Source organism: Uloborus diversus, chromosome 5, assembly GCF_026930045.1.
Source record: "Uloborus diversus isolate 005 chromosome 5, Udiv.v.3.1, whole genome shotgun sequence".
NCBI classification, from domain to species: Eukaryota; Metazoa; Arthropoda; class Arachnida; order Araneae; family Uloboridae; genus Uloborus; species Uloborus diversus.
The window spans coordinates 104,912,455-104,930,922 of record NC_072735.1 but is presented as its reverse complement, the minus strand read 5'-3'; the positions used below and the strand labels follow the sequence as shown (position 1 = coordinate 104,930,922).

The 18,468-nt window shown below is 33.3% G+C and overlaps 1 protein-coding gene across 1 annotated transcript in view; it reads left to right on the top strand.

Moving 5' to 3' along the window:
* Positions 1-4,130: 4,130 nt before the first annotated feature.
* The window catches only part of LOC129223063 (uncharacterized), a 113,116-nt gene continuing 98,778 nt past the window's right edge, over positions 4,131-18,468 (top strand). Inside the window, exons 1-5 of the mRNA XM_054857628.1 lie at positions 4,131-4,221; positions 6,634-6,730; positions 15,524-15,576; positions 15,661-15,757; positions 18,309-18,425. Of these exons, the coding sequence (XP_054713603.1) occupies positions 4,151-4,221; positions 6,634-6,730; positions 15,524-15,576; positions 15,661-15,757; positions 18,309-18,425 (435 nt within the window). The 5' untranslated portion in view covers positions 4,131-4,150. The remainder of the gene's footprint in view (positions 4,222-6,633; positions 6,731-15,523; positions 15,577-15,660; positions 15,758-18,308; positions 18,426-18,468) is intronic.

Below are 18,468 nucleotides of genomic sequence, written 5' to 3'. Positions count from 1 at the left end.
ATTAACAAATAGTAGCTGGGGGGGAGGAATCCTATAAGAAGTTTCCGTAATAAATGCGCGGTCATGATCTAGATGTTCCCGGTGAAACTAAAAGTTTTGTTTAACTGAGATGATATGAAATTGAAATACCGTGAAAATAAGGAGATAAAAATAATGGCAAAATAAAAATAAATAAACAAATATTAGAAGGAAAATTATTCGAAATATACGTTAAAAAAACTATCTGAACTGTTTTTCGGTTTTACCTAAAAGAATATTTACAACCTCTAGTTGAAAGTTAACCCATTATATTTTTAACCTTTTAAAATCATACTGTTAGAGTAAAAACTTTGTTTCTGCTCAAAATGGTGACATCCCTATCTCTAAAAGTTTTCTGCATTTGTGACCAGGACCGAATTTAGTCCAGTGTCGTCACACCTGAAATCATCCGCATTTTTCCCGCCAAAAGAAGTTGCATGCTACCTTGATTTGGAAAACTCAGCTAGGCCTGCCATATACGGGGCTCAGGAAGAGACATTTTTTTCCTGTCGCTTAGACAATTTAATGTGCTTAAGTATGGGAGTGGTTTTTAATGTTTTTCCATCACTCGCATTAAATGTGACTAATCCAGACACCTACATAGTTTAAAATATTATTAAATAGAGAAAAGTTCAAAATAATGTTTTAAAACACTGGAATACCTAATAAAATTTCTTTCACATATTTCTTGCGCCCCTCCCCCCAAAAAAAAGATCCTTTTTTTCCTATGAATAAAAGCCTGAAAAAAAAAAACACTAATCATGTGTACTACTCATTGTACAAAGTTTTTGACTGCTTCTTTTACATACACATGTGTGATTTAAAATATTGGTATTTCTTTGTTTTCACTATTTATTCACTACATGGTTACAAATATGAACATAAATCGTAAAATTGATTGGTTGCAATCATAGGTCGGCTGTTTTTTTCTTGGAAAATTAATCTTTTTTAAATATAATAAAAATAAGTATTTTAATAGAAACATATTGAAGACAGGGTTACCCCCAAGAGGGGATTGTGGCGCAAATTGCGCCATAAACATTGGGGGGGGGGGGATTTTTTTCCCAAAAGATTTGTTTTTCTTTAGAACATGACATTTTTTATTTTTCGAAGGAAAAAATATTTAAAAACTAATTCAACAAGAGATAGATGCATAAGTAATTCTTTTTTCATGCACTCTTTTCAAAATTTAATGATAGTGTCTTCTTTTCAATAAAGGGAACATCAAAGACGGGATGGAGTTGATGTCGGTTTCAAAGCTGGATCAGACCATTTGCTTTCTTTTTAATTTATTATAAATTTTCTGGAAGTAGCACAATTCTGCATGATGAATACGTGTGCCAGTGATGACAGGGAGAGAGATCAAAAATGACTAAAATAAAAAGTTTTTCCCTCTCCTTTATATATTGTTTGCAATAATTCTAACAACTATGTTCTAGTCTTTCATTGATTCATTTGCACCTTAAAAATCGTCAATAACTAGTTGTGAAGTTTACGCATAATATATTTTTAATCCCTCCAATCGACAATTACTATATTTTCCTTCATAAACTATCTTAAGTTTATGTAGCATTTTTTTCATTTCACTTTACTATCATCTTCTCTGCCATTTTTGAACTGATTGTTTCAATTTATCATTAGATGATTTTTATTAAAACTTTCAGTGGTGTTGGTTTTCGCTGGTGGAAGCAGAACAGTCTGTTCTTAAGGTGTTTTAATTAGTTTTCGTAAACCATTTTTACTTTCTTCTATATCTCAGATGCATAGAAGGATATTTGATTCGTTAAAATTCTCAAATTCTGAATTTCGATGTGTGCTAAATAGCAGAATCCATTTTTGAGGGTTTCCGAAAAATATCTGTCTCAGAGTATCTGTGTGTGACCCATCTGTTTTGGGGAGCGCCCCCACTGTAACGCCCGAATAACATCCTCTTTATCATCAAGAACTGCGTTTCTAGAACTGCAATTTTGAAAAATTTATTGGAGAGAGCCCCCCTGATTCCCCCTCTCTCCTTAACACAATCAAAGACAATTATAAAATTGCGCGTTTGGAGTATCAATTTTGAGAAACTGCCGTGGGAATGACACCGAAATTTAAATTCCACTAACATTATCAATATCTATCAAAACTGCGTTTTCAAAGCTACAAGTTCAACATTGTTAAAGATCGTCTTAAATTTGATTTTCGGGGCTTCAGTTTCGAAAAAAATCCAGGAGAGCTTCGGAAAACTCTTTTTTTTTTTTTAACATCACAGTGGTCGGTTACTGTTGCAATTTTAGAGGATCAATTTCAGAAAACTGTCTGTCCCCCATCCATAGATATTCTAAAATAGCGCTTTTAAGACTTTAGTCGCGAAAAGTTTCCAGGGGGCGAGCCCCCGAATCTCCTTTTCCCCTAACATTACCACAGATAGTCTAAAACTACGTTTTTATAACTACAATTTTGAAAACTTATTGTGGGGAGAGCCCCCGAACCGGTCCCCTTTCCCTAATACAACAGTAGACTATCTGCAATTGCGTTTTTGAAGTTTTATTATTAAAAAATTACTGGGAAGATGGCGCCCTACCTTTTATCCCCCTACATCACCAGAGATCGTCTAAAACTGTGTTTTTTAAACTTCAATTTTGAAATTTTTCCGGGGCAGAAACTCTGAACCCCCTATTTAAGTGGATGTTATAGTTTCGTTTCAAGGTTCAAATTGTGTACATCTAGTAATGACTCCATCCTAAACCATAAAGTTGAATCCACTCCCCTGTAATTTTTCATATGTTTGAAGAGAAAAAAAAAGGTGCAGCAAAACTCAGGAGTCTCCAAAACTTGTTTACTCAAGGTCCACGTTATAAATTTTGGGAAGGTGAAGCGGAGCAATCAACAATATTTCAGTTCAAATGGTATTTGTTAGCGCTACCCCATTCCCCTCTCCGTGAATTTGGCTGGAAATTAGACACCCTAAAAACTGTTATGTTTAACAGGATTCAAAAGCGAGAATGTTTTTTTTTGGGGGGGGGGGCGTGGAAGGGATGGGCACTTCTGACTGCAGATCCTTTTTTTTCGAGATTAATACAAAAACTATATAGTATGAGAATTTGAGAGCCAATAATCAACTTCCTATTCTGCCTATTCAGAAATTTGACTTTCTTCGTGGCACTAGTTATCAAGGGCGCCCATATAGGGGGGCAAGGGGGAACTCAAGCCCCCCCCCCCTTTGAGATGAGAACTTCCTTGCTTTTAGTGCTTTTTTCTTAGCAAAAATGTTAAAAAAAATCTTTTCTATCCATCAATGAATAAGTTATTAAAAATGTCAAATTTTAATACCTCTAATCTGTACTGAAATCGCTTTCCATGGGGAAAATGTTCTGCTATACCTTTGGGAAAATTTCTGAGCCCCCCCCCCCCCTTAGAATTTTGCATATGGGCGCCCATGCTAGTTATTGTAGTTTTCGCTAGGTTTACTAATATTTCATAACTTTAAACTAGATAAATATATGAAATAGTCTAATAAGTTATCTTCAGTTAAAATCGGTGCTCACAGTTTTGGTAAAAGTGAATTTCTGAAAATATTTCATTGCTCTAATTTGCAAACTCAACTTAGCAGACCCCGTCATGTCGAATTTTTTCAGGGGGGGGGGGGGTAAACTCAATGCAAATCATTCCAAAAACAGCAAAACCACACCCACATGCATGTAAAGATATTAGTTTTCCAGGTCCAGGGAGGAGAAGAATAATTGGCTCTCCTAAATGACTGACTTGATTTAAAAAAAAAGCAAAATTTTTATCACTGAATGATATAAATTAAAATAAATTAAAGAACATCAGATGAACAGTAAATCAGTTATGTTGAACCATTTTCCCACAGATTGTGATAGATATTAAGCATAGCTTTTTGTTTGAAACAGATAAAAAGTGTCACAGTGAATGGCATAAAAACATGAATACATTTGCCTAATCGGTAGTAATTTCCGACTGATGTCCTTGAAACAAGTTTTTTTTTCTTTTAACGGCAGATAAACACACTTTATAACCAATTGATATGTTTCTACTCCAACCTTGAAACCGTGACGCAACTCCTCCTTCTCCCTCCCTCTAATTTTTTTCGTGCTTCCTCTTTCATCCCAGTAGGACGCCAAGCGTCATGGAAGGAATACTAAACTCAGTCGCAACGGCTGTTCTAGTAGGAATTGTTTTGATACTCTTACTATGCTGGTAAGTCTGAATTCATTTTTGCGGTTGTAATTTTCCGATGTGAAAATTTTATTCACAGTATTAAACACCAGTTATTATTCATTACCTTTAAATTATTCTGAAAACGTGAAAAAAGAAGTCATAATTGTTATTTTTTTAAATTGTTTATTGTTTTTTTATGCCGAAACACAAAGACAGCTAAATAAAAAGCTAAACAATGCAAAGGCGAAGTTCACACTTATCAAAAATTATTTTGCGTACAGGGGTTCCCAAAATTTAAATTTTTGAGATCGCAAAAATTCTCAATTTGCCGAATCCGAATGGAACTTCAAATTTTGCCGAATGATGATATGTTTGGAAGATCCCAGTGACCTCCCTTGACCTAAAAAGGAAAAAAAAAAAGTCTAATGAGAGAAGTGTTTTTCTGCTTACTTCGGAAAGCTGAATACCCACCTGGTGTTGTTGCGTTAATGTAGGGGCAGGAGTGCCCAACCCGCCCTCCCTCCCCCTTCGGTATATGGCGCAGTCTACGGCAATTGAAATTTTTAGCGTTGGGGGTGTTAATAAAGAGTATTTTTCTCTCTTCTGGAGAGGCTCTTGCTCTTAAGGGTTTTTTTCTTCAAAATTTAGGGTGTGCGCCTTTGCTTTTAGGAGGGTGGGAATCCATGACAGGGGGATACAGAGAGATATCTGAGAAAAATGAAATGTTATGATATTTTCATAGTTTGCTGAGCCACCTGTCTATGCAATATTTTAACTTTGTTCTGAAACAGGCCTGTCATTTCAAATTTTTCACGAGGAAAAGGGAAAAGGATTTATAAAGGGGCGCCCCGACGGAAGGTCATAAGGGGTCACTAAGAACACCCAAAAATTTTCCGATTGGGCAATTTTTGTTGACGATTCGTTAATTTGGAGACAATATAGTAACTTTGATATTTTTTTCAACTATATTTATCATTTGGTAAAACTGAAATTTCATTTTGTAAATTGACTATTTCCCCCCTCCCAAAATTTCTGATTCACGGCGTCTCTGGGTATAGACTTAATGCATATTCTGTTGGAAAACAACAAAAACCACTTCCATCTCCCATTTATGTGTAAAAACAATGATTTTTCAAAGCAAGAGGGCATTTGACCCCCTAAATGTTAGGTATGTTCTTAAACATATAGTTGATTCCTGTGAAAATATAAAATGCCCTAACGGTAACAGTACATAATTAGACTTCTTTTTTCAAAAATTTGTGTCCATATTTTAATATTTTGCGATTGATCTAGAGTAGTTTTTGTTATTATGGAATGAGAAAGTTTTTAACAGAAAGTTTTTAAAAAAAGTAATAGAGATCTCCTGATGTTCAGTGCAGTATTTCTTTAGTTATAACTTTGGTACGTTTTGATCATGAATGGGAAATACAATTTGTCGAGTAAACGCGGGGCTAGTGAATTATTTCATCTCGTTTACTAATTTATGCATCTGTTAAATCACTAAAATATGAATTTCTTAATTAATTCAACTGCTTTCTTTCATTTATTTTTTTCCTTGTTTACTCCTTCATTCATCAATTTTCTTATTTATTTATTATTTCATTGACCTATTAGGTTTTCTCAAGTAAGAATTAATTAGTTAAATTATTTAGTCGTTTGTTCGTTTATTATTTCTTGTTAATATGCTTTGAACTGCCTTAATGTATATTTATTGTGCACCGGGGGAAAAATCGACAATTGTTTATTGTTTATTTATTTATTTATTTGTTCGTCTCTGTATTCGTTCATTTGGTAAAAAAAATATATTTAATAATTTTAAAATAAAAAATATTTGATGAGGCATTTTTTTTTAAACTTTGCTCTATGAATGGGCCAAATTTGAAGGATTCAACTAGATAAATATTTATTGCCAAAAAATGAAATGAAAATTTTGTTTAAAAGTTAATTATTCCTTTTTTTTTATACAGTAACTTTCAAAACCAATTTTCAATTTCTTCATTTTAAAAAGGTCCAAAGCAACATAAGGATTATAACTAATCTGATTTTTTTTTTCCTCCACAAACGGGGATTTAAACAGTTTTAAGTAACTGCATGCTTTTAGTGCCAAAAAAAGTCTCTTGTCTAATATTCTTTGTGTTTGTGTGTTCAACTCTTAAAACAGAGGTTTTGTTACATATTTGATTAATGGAAATGAAGGTTTTTTTTTTTTTTTTTTGGCCTTAAATTTTGTTTGAAATCCCCGTTTTCTTATGATTCTTTCGATGCATTTTGTAAACATATATTTACTCTTAGTTAACTACGAATTACTTTAACATCTAGTCCAATCAGATACCCTACCTAATTACCTTCATTCTAGGAAAGATTAAGTAAAAGAATGAATCATTTAATCTGAGAACGTATTATAAACAAATATACTAAGGAGTGTTTTTACTTTTGAATTTATACTTTCAGGTACACATCGCGAAATCATCAGTACTGGAAAGAAAGAAATATTCCTTTTGTAAAGCCAATTCCCATCTTTGGAACATTATTAGATTCGTTTCTCAAGGTACGTTTGCCGTTCTATGTTACTATGCACATAATTGGTATTAAAAAAAAATGCGTTAAATTTTTGCAAAAGTTTTCATATTTATCAGCTGAAATTGGAGCAAGAAATTACAGGAATCTGTAAAACTTCGATAAATATTTAAAAATGAAACACAGTATTCAGCAGTTCAATACAATGATGTGTATGATTGGGCTTCCTAGCGTCATAAATTAGTTTCATTTTCCCTCCCCGCAGATTTCTAAAATTGCTATGAAATAATGCTCCCATAGTTTTGCCGTATTTCAACTTTCCACTTTTCTCCACAAAAACTAAAATATCTTTACTAATAATAAAGCGGACCGTTCGGCCGATTTTCATGAAATTTGGCACAAAGTTATTTTGTAGCATGTGGGTGTGCTCCTCGGAGCGATTTTTCGAACATTCGAGTTTGTTCTTTTTCTATTCCAATTTTAAGAACATTTTACCCAGCGAATTATCACAACGTGGACAAGTAAATTACAAAATTATCATAACGTGGAACCGTTACATGGGCGAGTCATTTAACATAGCAAATTCGCGAAAAATTCATCATCCATTACTCGTAAATATACAGGCGAATCAAATGACCTTTTAATTTTCTACTATGGGCAAAGCCGTGCGGGTACTACTAATGAGAAATAACTGAGGAAAAAACGGTAAAAACAACATCAGTGTACATTGCAACCCAAGTTGTGTTGTTAAACTCTTAAATGAAGGAATCAAGAGACGGACCCGTTATTAATGCCTGATCTAGGATGGAGCAAATCAGGGCTCTTTTGAGGACGGAAAATTCACTCATTTCTGTGTGTTTAATATTGTTATTTTAAAACTCAATAAAAATTTTTGAGAGAAGATGGGTAACTTCGACAGCTTTAAAATTTGCCCTGGCTTGGAAAACTCAAAGATCACGCTCTTATGCCTTTACGTGAATATCTTTGGTCCACACAACATTTTACTTAATTCCTTTAAGTTTTAAGACAAATTGTATTAAGGTTCTTTTGCTCTTTATGTACCGGATTTACTTATTGGCTACTTTAAACAACGTGTTAGTAGCGAAATTGCTACTTGAATATTTTCACATGTTAAGTCAAAATCTTACTACCGTTTATTTTTAGTAAAAATAATGAAAATAGTTTTACTTCCTATTCAGTTTGTACAGATATAAATGCATAAGGATAAAATAATTTTTAGAATGTTAGTATGAGTTAATGTAATGATCAGTTTCCTTTCAGTTAAATTGTATAGTTATTAAAATTATATGTATTGTCTCCTATCGAAGTACAATTTATGGAATCTGATTTATCCTTGTATATTAATTTGAAGTGCACACTAAAGTTCATTTCAATTGCTTAATTTTCCCCAAACTGCATATTTTTATTTGTTTTTTTCTTTATTTTTTCGTTTATGTTTCTTATTATTATTACAATCATTTAATTACAATTTCTTAAATCTTCTTTATTTTTAAATAAGTTTTTATTTCTTAAAATGTTTTTCGTTTGTATATTATTTTCTTGTTTTTAGTTCAATAACTTTCTGGCGGGAATTTCAGACAGGTCAGTTTAAAAAACCCCTGAAGCGTCTTCGTATCCTCCCTAATCTCCTCTAGGTAATTTTACACACAAACAAGTTTGATGTTTGCATTCTACAATTTTAAAGACACTTTTAAGACTTAGATATTTTAAGCTGCGTATCGTCAAGTACTGTCTTTCATTTCGTTTACTAGTGGTACCTAGAGTTCCTATTAGTCCAGGATCTGAAGGGGGTTGAGCATGCATGGAAAGGCTGACGCAATATTATTTCTGATTATTGTTACAGGCACGATGGTGATTATGAAACCACATGTCGTCGCCCCCCTGGGTGGTCGACAACCCCGGGGGAGGGGGGAAAGCAGTGGGGGAGCCGTTTTCTAAAACACTCATAACTCGCGAACTATTTGAGATAAAACACTGAAAAAAGTGGCAATCGACGCAACAAAATAAGGGCTTCATAAAAGCTAAATATAATTATGGACCTATCTTTGTTGGTTTCTGAGTAAAATTCCATTTTTCGCAAACAAGCAAAATTTTTGAATAAAATGCGCAAAACAAACTTTTTTTGACCAAAATAAATTTCAAATCAAAATTGTTTGATTTTTTTTTTCAGATAATGTCCAAAATATCATTATTCAGTTTGTTAAAGTCATTTAAGTACTGTTAACGCATTGAAAAACAAAATGACAGTAGCAAGCTCAAACACGATTTGCATTATAGTTCAAGATCTGAAGGGGTATTTTGAGCATGCATGGAAGACCTCAAAAGACCGCAAAATTATTTCTGATTAATGTCACAGGCACTATAGTGAATATGAAACCACATGTCTTCGTCCCCCTGGATGGTCGACAACTCCGGGGGAGGGGGAAAAGCAGTGGGGGGGGGGAGCTGTTTGCTAAAACACTCATAACTCTCGAGCTACTTGAAATAAAACACTGAAAAAAGTGGCAAAAGATGCAACAGAACAAGGGCTTGAAAAACCTAAATATGTTTATGGTCTTAACTTTGTTGGTTTTTAATTAAAATTCCTTTTTTAGCAGCCATGCAAAAATTTTGAATAAAATACGAAAAGCTTTTTTTCCAAAGATAAGTTCTTTTAAAAAATTATTTAACCGTTTAGGGAATCAATAAAACCTGAAATTTCATGATTCAGTTTGTTTAAAACTACTTAATTATTACCAACATGAGCGTTAAAAAGCGAAATAGAAAATGCAAGCACTTGCCTAAGTTAGCACATTGAATAAAACGGAAGTATGCTAAGGAGAAAAAAATAGCCTTATTATCCTTATGACGAACTATTCATTCTTCAGTTTACAAACTTATTCTAATTGCAAAGTATTTAACTATAGCTTTAATTTTGTTATATACTGCTTTAAATTTGAGAGGAACTAGGGAACCAGGCTCAGAGTAGTTTCAATTCAAATATAATTTTAATTTATTTCTATTAATTTGTGTTTTCAATTTGCACAAAAGAATATTGCGGGTATTGTTTTGCGGATATTGCTTTTTATAATTTACTCAACAAAGAACAATGATACAAGAAATAATATGTACTAAATAAATATAAAAAATGAGAAGCTTGAGTTTTTCTGAAAACGAATATACACATAAAATTATACACTAGAGCTCTAAAAAAACTAATTGAATAAAATTAGAAAAATAATGCGTATTAAAAAATAATTGTAGAATATCAATATGCATACATAAAGCATTAATATATCAGAAATTCTGAAAGCTGGATCATACTCTTTTTTGTTGACTTGTAATTGTTCTATTGAATCGTTCTCTTCCGAGTATTTTGTAGTTTATGGGTTTTTGCTTTAGTCTTAAAAGCACAGTATTTACAGCAAGATGAATTATTAATAAAACAATTACAAGATTATTTACAGTTTTTGTCTGCGCAGGGTGGAATTAGACTCTCTAGTAACACTGGCTGCATCATAAGGTGTGGGGCTTTATTGTTTTATTTTTATTCAAGTGAAACCCAAACTTGGTTACATCTAAAGGCACTGCTAAGGTACAGGGGAATTGATTCAATAGTACAGTTGAGCAATACTTCTTAGCACATGTTGGAAAGAATTGCAGGAGCATGGTAAAGAGCTGATATTATATTTATTTCTGATGGAAATGACAAGAAATTATTGTAATGTACTTTCCGGAACTTCTGATTTTCAAGTTATGAAAACGACAGTGAGATGTACCGATCGTGTTTAAGGTCCACTCGTGTAGTTTGACTATTGGAGAGAAAATTTTAATATTTTTTTATTTGGAGACCTGCAAAATCTTTGCTACATTTGAAAGTAGTGTTTGGGACATTATGGACCAGAGTCATTCATTCCATCGATAACTTGAACTTTGTTCTTAAAATAGGGTGCTTCTTCTAGAGTTTTGCTGCAAGAAGTATCATTTTCAATTACATTCACGAAATCGGACCTCTTGCTTTGCTTCAGTGAACCATTCTGATGAACCTAACCTAGCATTGGGCTTATTGTATGGGAATGATTTTTAGATGTACTAACATCACTTTTGAGCTAACATTTCCCAGGTTAAATGTTTCTTTGGTTTTCTTTTGCAGTTTTGCAGTCGCTATTGAAGACATTGCCATTGCAGGACTTCTCTGAATAAGAGACTATTCACATTTTCTTTAACGTTCCACTGAAATTTTGATGCTGCTTATGTGGCAATAGCCTCGCTCACTATGTTTCATAACTCAGGTGTAAAATCTGCAAAAAGGGTTATCCTGATAGTTTATCCTTTCCGTAATTACTTCGTACTTGAAAACTTGCATGTTTTAATTTTTTTAAAAGTGCCATTGTGACCCATACTAAGCAGCTATAATGCGTTAAAGGGTAAATAATTAAGTAATTACTTAACTGAGACATTGTTTTGATAATATTACGAAATAAAACCGCCACAACAGGAGAGCCACAAAATTTTCTTTGGTTTATGTCGAGTCTTCAAGGTACATTCCGTAAACTTTTTTTTTTTTTTTGTGAATTACCTTAAATGCTGTTTGAGCTTGCTTTTATTTCACTTTTCAACGCTTTGATAATAATTAAGTAATTTTAAACAAACTGAATAATGAAATTCAGGTTTTATTGATTCCCTAAACGGTTAAAAAATTTTAAAAAAGAACTTATCTTTGGAAAAAAAACTTTTCGTGTTTTATTCAAAGTTTTTGCATGGCTGCTAAAAAAGGAATTTTAATTAAAAACCAACAAAGATAAGACCATAAACATATTTAGGTTTTTCAAGCCCTTGTTCTGTTGCATCTTTTGCCACTTTTTTCAGTGTTTTATTTCAAATAGTTCGCGAGTTATGAGTGTTTTAGCAAACAGCTCCCCCCACTGCTTTCGCCCCTCCCCCGGGGTTGTCGACCACCCAGGGAGGCGAAGACATGTGGTTTCATATTCACTATAGTGCCTGTGACATTAATCAGAAATAATTTTGCGTCAGGTCTTCCATGCATGCTCAAAATACCCCTTCAGATCTTGAACTATAATGCAAATCGTGTTCGAGTTTGCTACTGTCATTTTGTTTATCAACGCGTTAACAGTACTTAAATGATTTTAACAAACTGAATAATGATATTTAGACTTTATTTGAAAAAAAAAATCAAACAATTTTGATTTGGAATTTATTTTGGTCAAAAAAGTTTGTTTTGTGCATTTTATTCAAAAATTTTGCTTGTTTGCGAAAAATGGAATTTTACTCAGAAACCAACAAAGATAGGTCCATAATCATATTTAGATTTTATAAAGCCCTTGTTCTGTTGCGTCGATTGCCACTTTTTTCAGTGTTTTATCTCAAATAGTTCCCGAGTTATGAGTGTTTTAGCAAACGGCTCCCCCCCTGCTTTCCCCCCTCCCCCGGGGTTGTCGACCACCCAGGGGGGCGACGACATGTGGTTTCATAATCACCATCGTGCCTGTAACAATAATCAGAAATAATATTGCGTCAGCCTTTCCATGCATGCTCAACCCCCTTCAGATCCCGGTCTATATATAGAAGCTACGCTTCAGAGTCGCGCAATACGCGACCCTCCGCTCATTCGTCGAAGCCTCGAGTTTACCCCCGCAATCAAAAATACACAGAATCCGATGAAATACGGCACCGAACAACTCTTTTGCTTTTTGTTATCAATATATGGATGTTTAATCTGTATGCATGTGCAGTTTTTTTTCTGGGAAAATCCCTTTCTTTATTTTTAAATCTTATTTTTTGTGTTCCGGTAGGGAAGCATCCATACTGTTTATATTTATTTTTTGCTCAATATCCTTATACAACCTGCTTATTTAGATGCTATACGATATCTTATGCATTCAATTTGTCATTATCACTTAATTATACCACTGTAAACGCAGTCTACTGTTTTAAATTTTGTTTTTATATTCGTTTTTGTGTTCGCTTAGCTTGGCAAGCTTTTGAATGCATTTGGCGACACCAACGCCCGCCACGGTTTTACTGCGTGCGAAGAGGATTTAAATTTACGTTTTGTTCCTTTCTTATGATTATGAATAACTATTGAGTAAAAGTGACTAGACATTCTGAATTGTAGCTTTAGATATGTGATTGCTATATTAATGTCAATAATTGAATCGAAATATTGACGCATTGCGTAATTTGTAGTTTTTAAAGAAATAGTTAATTGCTTGAACTTAGAGAAATGTCATGCATGAATCACTTTAATTTTCACACATATTTATAAGAATATTGAATTATATTCCGTGAGAGTTTTAGTTTTATTAGAATTAATGTAATTGATTGTTTTGCTATAAGGTAATGCAGTTTTTTTTTTCTTTTTTTGTTTCTTTCTTTCTTTTTTTTTTTTTTTTTTTTTGTTTTGTTTCCTGCAATTTGAAATGAAGTAAGTCCTTTTGAAATGGTTTCAAGAAACCACAAGATGAAAAGACAAGGGGCTTTTATCAGATGTCTTTTCATCCACAAGTTCACTTATTTTGCCTTCAAAAAGGCGTTCCTTGAAACCCCGAGACACGGGTACGCAATAATCTGCAATTTTTTTTCAATTACATTGTTCTTTCTTAGTTTTACTTTTTCTGCACAAAGGTATTTATTCAACTTTTAAACTAACTTAACTTTCCCTAAGAGTTAAGGAACGTAATTCTTCCTTTCTATACACAATTAAGTTCACCAAATTAATAAACTTATTTGTTTATAACTATAATAATATCTGCAAATTGTATTCTGCATTCTTTCCCCCCTTTTTTTAATAAAGAAAACATCTTTTATTTTTCGAAGTAGAGTTACCTCTATTAGTTAAAAAAAAATTCTTTAATATAAATAAATATTTTTTTTAAGTGCAGACAGACAATTTCAGACTTTATTGTTAGTTTAAGGCATGTTTTCTCTGGGGGAGAGTGCAGGGTATGAATTTTTTTTCTGACAAATTCCAAGTTTCCGCTGTCAAGGATTGCAATCAGGTTTTGGAAGTTTTCTGAAACGCTCTTTCTTCTATCTTTCCATATTAACACCAGTTGTGGCCATCTCCCTAAAAGCAAGGACGCATCCCCCCTAAAAATCGTTAAGACCCCCCCAAAGCAAGAGCTCCCCCTTAGAAAGTGAAAAATCTCTCTTAAAACAACCTCCCCTAAAAATTTCAATGGCGCAGTCTACACCATGCCCCCCCCCCCAAGTGGGCCCCCCGTTAATGCTTTAAAGTTGATTAATTCATTTCTCAAAGTTGTAATTTTTATTTACGCTAAATATCCACGAAAATTCTAATAACGGGTAATATTTTGAATGTTACTTCGTAATGCATGGAGGAATCACATAAAATATTTTAACAATACTGCAAGGAATGTGCAATTTTGATATCAAATAATGATACTGGTAAAACTAGTTTTAAAAAGATCACTAAATTTGTACGCATACAAAATGAAAAGTAAAAGCATTCAAAATGAATTCTTTCAAATATAACTTTGGTATAAGAAACGCTTAAGAAAGTATAATCATTCATAGCTACCCCATCAAAGCCTTTAAATTTTTATACCATTTCAAAAATATGGGGGGGGGGGGCTGTATTTACGCATCGAATGGTGTTTTGCATAGTAATCTAACTGCCCATGTGCTGACTCTGCAAAAGCTTAAAAAAAGAACGGGAAGAATGAAGTGAGCGATTATGCGCCAATCTTGCACGCGCTTAACCACAAAGCAACCCTTCTTGGTAAAGTCGCTCTTCGTATTGCGCGACTCTGAAGCGTAGCTTCTATATAGGGACTCGAGTGGTGTCCACACGGCTTTTCCCGTAGTAGAAAATTAAAAGATCATTCGGTTCGCCTCTGTATTTACAAATAATGGAAGATGAATTTCTCGTCAATTTGCTTTATTCATTTGCTTGCCCATAGTTACGGTTCCACGTTATGATAATTTCGTTATTTACTTGTCCACGTTGTGATAATTTGATAAGTAAAATTTTCTTAAAATTGGAATTGAAAAAGAACAAAATTGATTTTTTGAAAAACCGCTTCGAGGTGCACACCCTCATGTTACAAACTAATTTTGTACCAAATTTCATGAAAGTCGGCCGAACGGTCTAAGTGGTATGGGCGTCACAGAGATCCTGAATGTGTTTCAACATTAGAAGGTGTTTGCTTACTTCATGTAATACAAACAATTAATAATTCTATCAATATTATTAGTATTTATTCAATTATTTATGCAACTCGCTTTTTTTAGAACGATCTTTTCTGGTTTCTTTAATTATCAAATGCTTTTTGAGTTTGACCAACTGCGGTCCGCGGACAAAGTTAATCTTTATGCAGGGATTTTACATGTTTGCCCTAAAAAATATTGATAGATATTTTTACATTGATTTTATAGTTATTGTTTATAATTTTCTATGATTTTTCCCGAAAATTTTCTCCCTTGTGTTTAATAATAACTTTTCCTTACATTTAAAAATTATCAAAGACTTATGTTTGAAAATGCTACAATTAACTTATGTGACAGTTCTTTAACACGTAGTATGGTTTTGCTCAAGTTAAAAATAAATAAATAAATAAAAATAAAACCTCACTGGTTGGATTTATTTCTTTTAACCGCCTTGCAGTTTATGACGAGATATCTCGTCCATTTAGCATGTAATTCTGGGACTTGCAAGAGGGTTAAACAAATATTTAACGGTCTTCGATTGAAAAGAGGTTAACAAAATGCTGGTATTCAGTACATCTTATTACTTTTAAAATCAATTATTGATTTTGAAGATGCATGCTTTTCTATTTAACAGACATTCCATGAAACAGAAATTGAAAGATACAAGAAATATGGACCGATTTACGGGTAAGTCCTATTCCAAATATTATTTCAATTAATATAAATATATTGCAAATAAGTCGATTCTCGAAATCATTTTTTCTAATTTAGGCATTATGAAGGCCCTCGTCCAGTTCTATCTATAGCTGATCCAGCATTGATAAAGAAGATACTGCTGAAAGATTTTTTCACATTTTCTACCCGTCGAGTATGATTTTTTATGCCCATTATTCTTTATATACGATGATGATTTGCTAAAGCATTTAGATTCGTAATCGCGATTCATTTTTATTTTTAGTTTGCTATCTATAATACTCTTAAGTGAAAAGGAAAATAATAGGGACTGTTGTTATAGCTACATTTCTTCTTCAAATGATGCTGTATCACCAGCAATAGAGCATATTCTTTTTTTTTTTTTGAGATTTTTTATTGATTTTAATAGTGTGCTATAGTGAGAAGAACACAATGATACGTGCCGTTCCCCGATTTTTGTTTTATTATAAAATGAGAAAAAAAGATTGAAAATTGATTTAAAACCAAATTTTTGTTAAAATTCAAAGATCTGCTTGAAAAACTAAAGCTGAGTTCATGCAGGCAAAATAATCTGAATTGTTGTTGAAAAATAATCTAAACTGACGAAAATTCCGTCAAGCATAAAATCTACTCTATGCCTTTCTTCAAATACTTTTTCGAGTTACAGCTGTAGCACAGCAAAGAAACCCCATCGATAATTTAGTTAAACTACTGTGCTAGAATATGATCCGCCATCACGAGATGGTATACCTTTGTTTCATCTACGTACATTAAACTAAGTCTTAAAAATAAGAAATAACTACGTATAATCGCACATAATTTGCCTATTACTGCGTACATGTGTTTCGGGGTTATAAGAAACCTCTTTTACAATTCAAAATAAAGGAGTTTTTGGATGAAAAGACATCAGACGCGTTTCGCGGTGACAAGAAACCCCTTTTTCAATGCAAAATAAGTGAGCTCATGAAGGAACCGAAACACGTGTATGCAGTAATCTGAAATTTTTGTGCAATTGTACGTTGTTATTTCTTATTGTTTTCTTTTCATGCACAAAGGCACGTATGCGTTTTGAAGGCACGTATGCGCCCAGAAGTGGATGCTCCCATTATTTTATTTATTTACTTAATTTGTTTGTCAACTGAAGAAATTGTATTGAAAATGGTGTCGAAGACACTGTTGTCTTACAACCGGATGGAGCACCAGCACTTTTTGTGCTTCACATGCGTTACAAGGTGGATGGTGATTCTACCGATTATAATGACTTTTTTGAATTCGCTGTAATTGTGAATAACAAACATTCAACCATAACTATAGCTTGACCACAAAGAGATGAAGGGTGAACTAGAAGCGGAAACGGATCGCTTCATTATGTAGCAGGTATGATCAGCTAGAACGCACGACTTTACTGCTATCGCGTTCTGTCTAATTCTACCTATTACAAAATGAGGTGTCCCGTTTTCTCTTCCAATTCACGCACCATCTCCCCGTGGTCAAGCTTCAAAATAATGTTGAAAGTAGAGGCGGGGAGGAAAGTAGATGCGGAGAGGTCCACATCAGGACCATGATAAAAAATAAGTTGGTTATGGTAGATGAGATCTATCTACGACTTGCGCATACTTAGTGGTGACTTAAAAATGGAAATGAGAAGACTTACAGTAATAGAAAGTAGCCTGAAGTGGATTGACTGTAATTTTTTAAGATTCAGGATAGAGATTAACGTTGCGTTAAATTTGATTAAAAAAATAGGTTTTTAAAAGTTTTATTTCTAGAAAATGGCATCAATGAACAATAAGTGTTCACATTTATTTTAAAAAATGATAAAAGGTGGGATGCCGTTACTCCGACTAATATTCTCTTTTTATAATGTGTCTTCTTTTTTCGTGCTTTTAATTTTTCAATCATATTCTCTCCGATGTAAGAAATATTATCACAAAAAGGGATTCATCGCGATTTTCAAAGATTATATTGGCTTACGGACTCTAACACTTACGGAGACAATTTGTTTTAAAAATGAGAACACATTTATAAGTGCTCTTGAAGCATATTGTTTGCGTCCTCTTATATTTCATTTGGCCAAAAAGAGGTTATTAATTAATTTCCGTCACCAATTACATGTCTCATGACAAAAATGTAGTGGAGAAAAGTATATAGTATAGATTTATAGATACACAAGTGGTACACGTAGGACTTTGCCCGTAACAGAAAACTTAAAAGGTCTTTTGGTTCGCCTGTATATTTATAAATAATGTATGGTGAATTTTCTCGCCAACTGGCTTGCATCCATGTTACGGTTCCACGTTATGATAATTTTGTATCTCGCTAATTGGCTTGTGCCCATGTTACGGTTCCACGTTATGATAATTTCGTAATTTACTCGTCTATCTTATGATAATTTTGTTCTTAAAATTGGAATAGAAAAAGAACCACATCGAATTTTAGAAAAATCGCTTCGAGGTGCACACCCTTACAGGTCACAGAGATCCAGACATCCAGACATCCACCGGACATCTAGACAGAAAGACTTTCAGCTTTATTATTAGTAAAGATAAAGCTAGTACGTGTGGGTCATAAGTGCAGTTACAATGCCATGACAGTTGAGGATGTGAGTGACAATGTATGCGTCGTTCAGCAGGAAACATATATTTAGACACATTTTCAAGATAAGTACTAACCAAGTATTTCGCTTTTTAAAAGGAATGAAATGCTTCTCTTGTTTTTTCACCCAGAAAATGGAAATAGGGGAACCTATGTTGGACAAAAATTTGTCAGCGTTACAAGGAGAAGATTGGAAAAGGGTTCGGTCTATCATGACTCCTACTTTCAGCACCGGAAAATTAAAAAGGGTAAGAATTCATCTATTTTTTTCAGTCTAGAAAACGCAGAGAA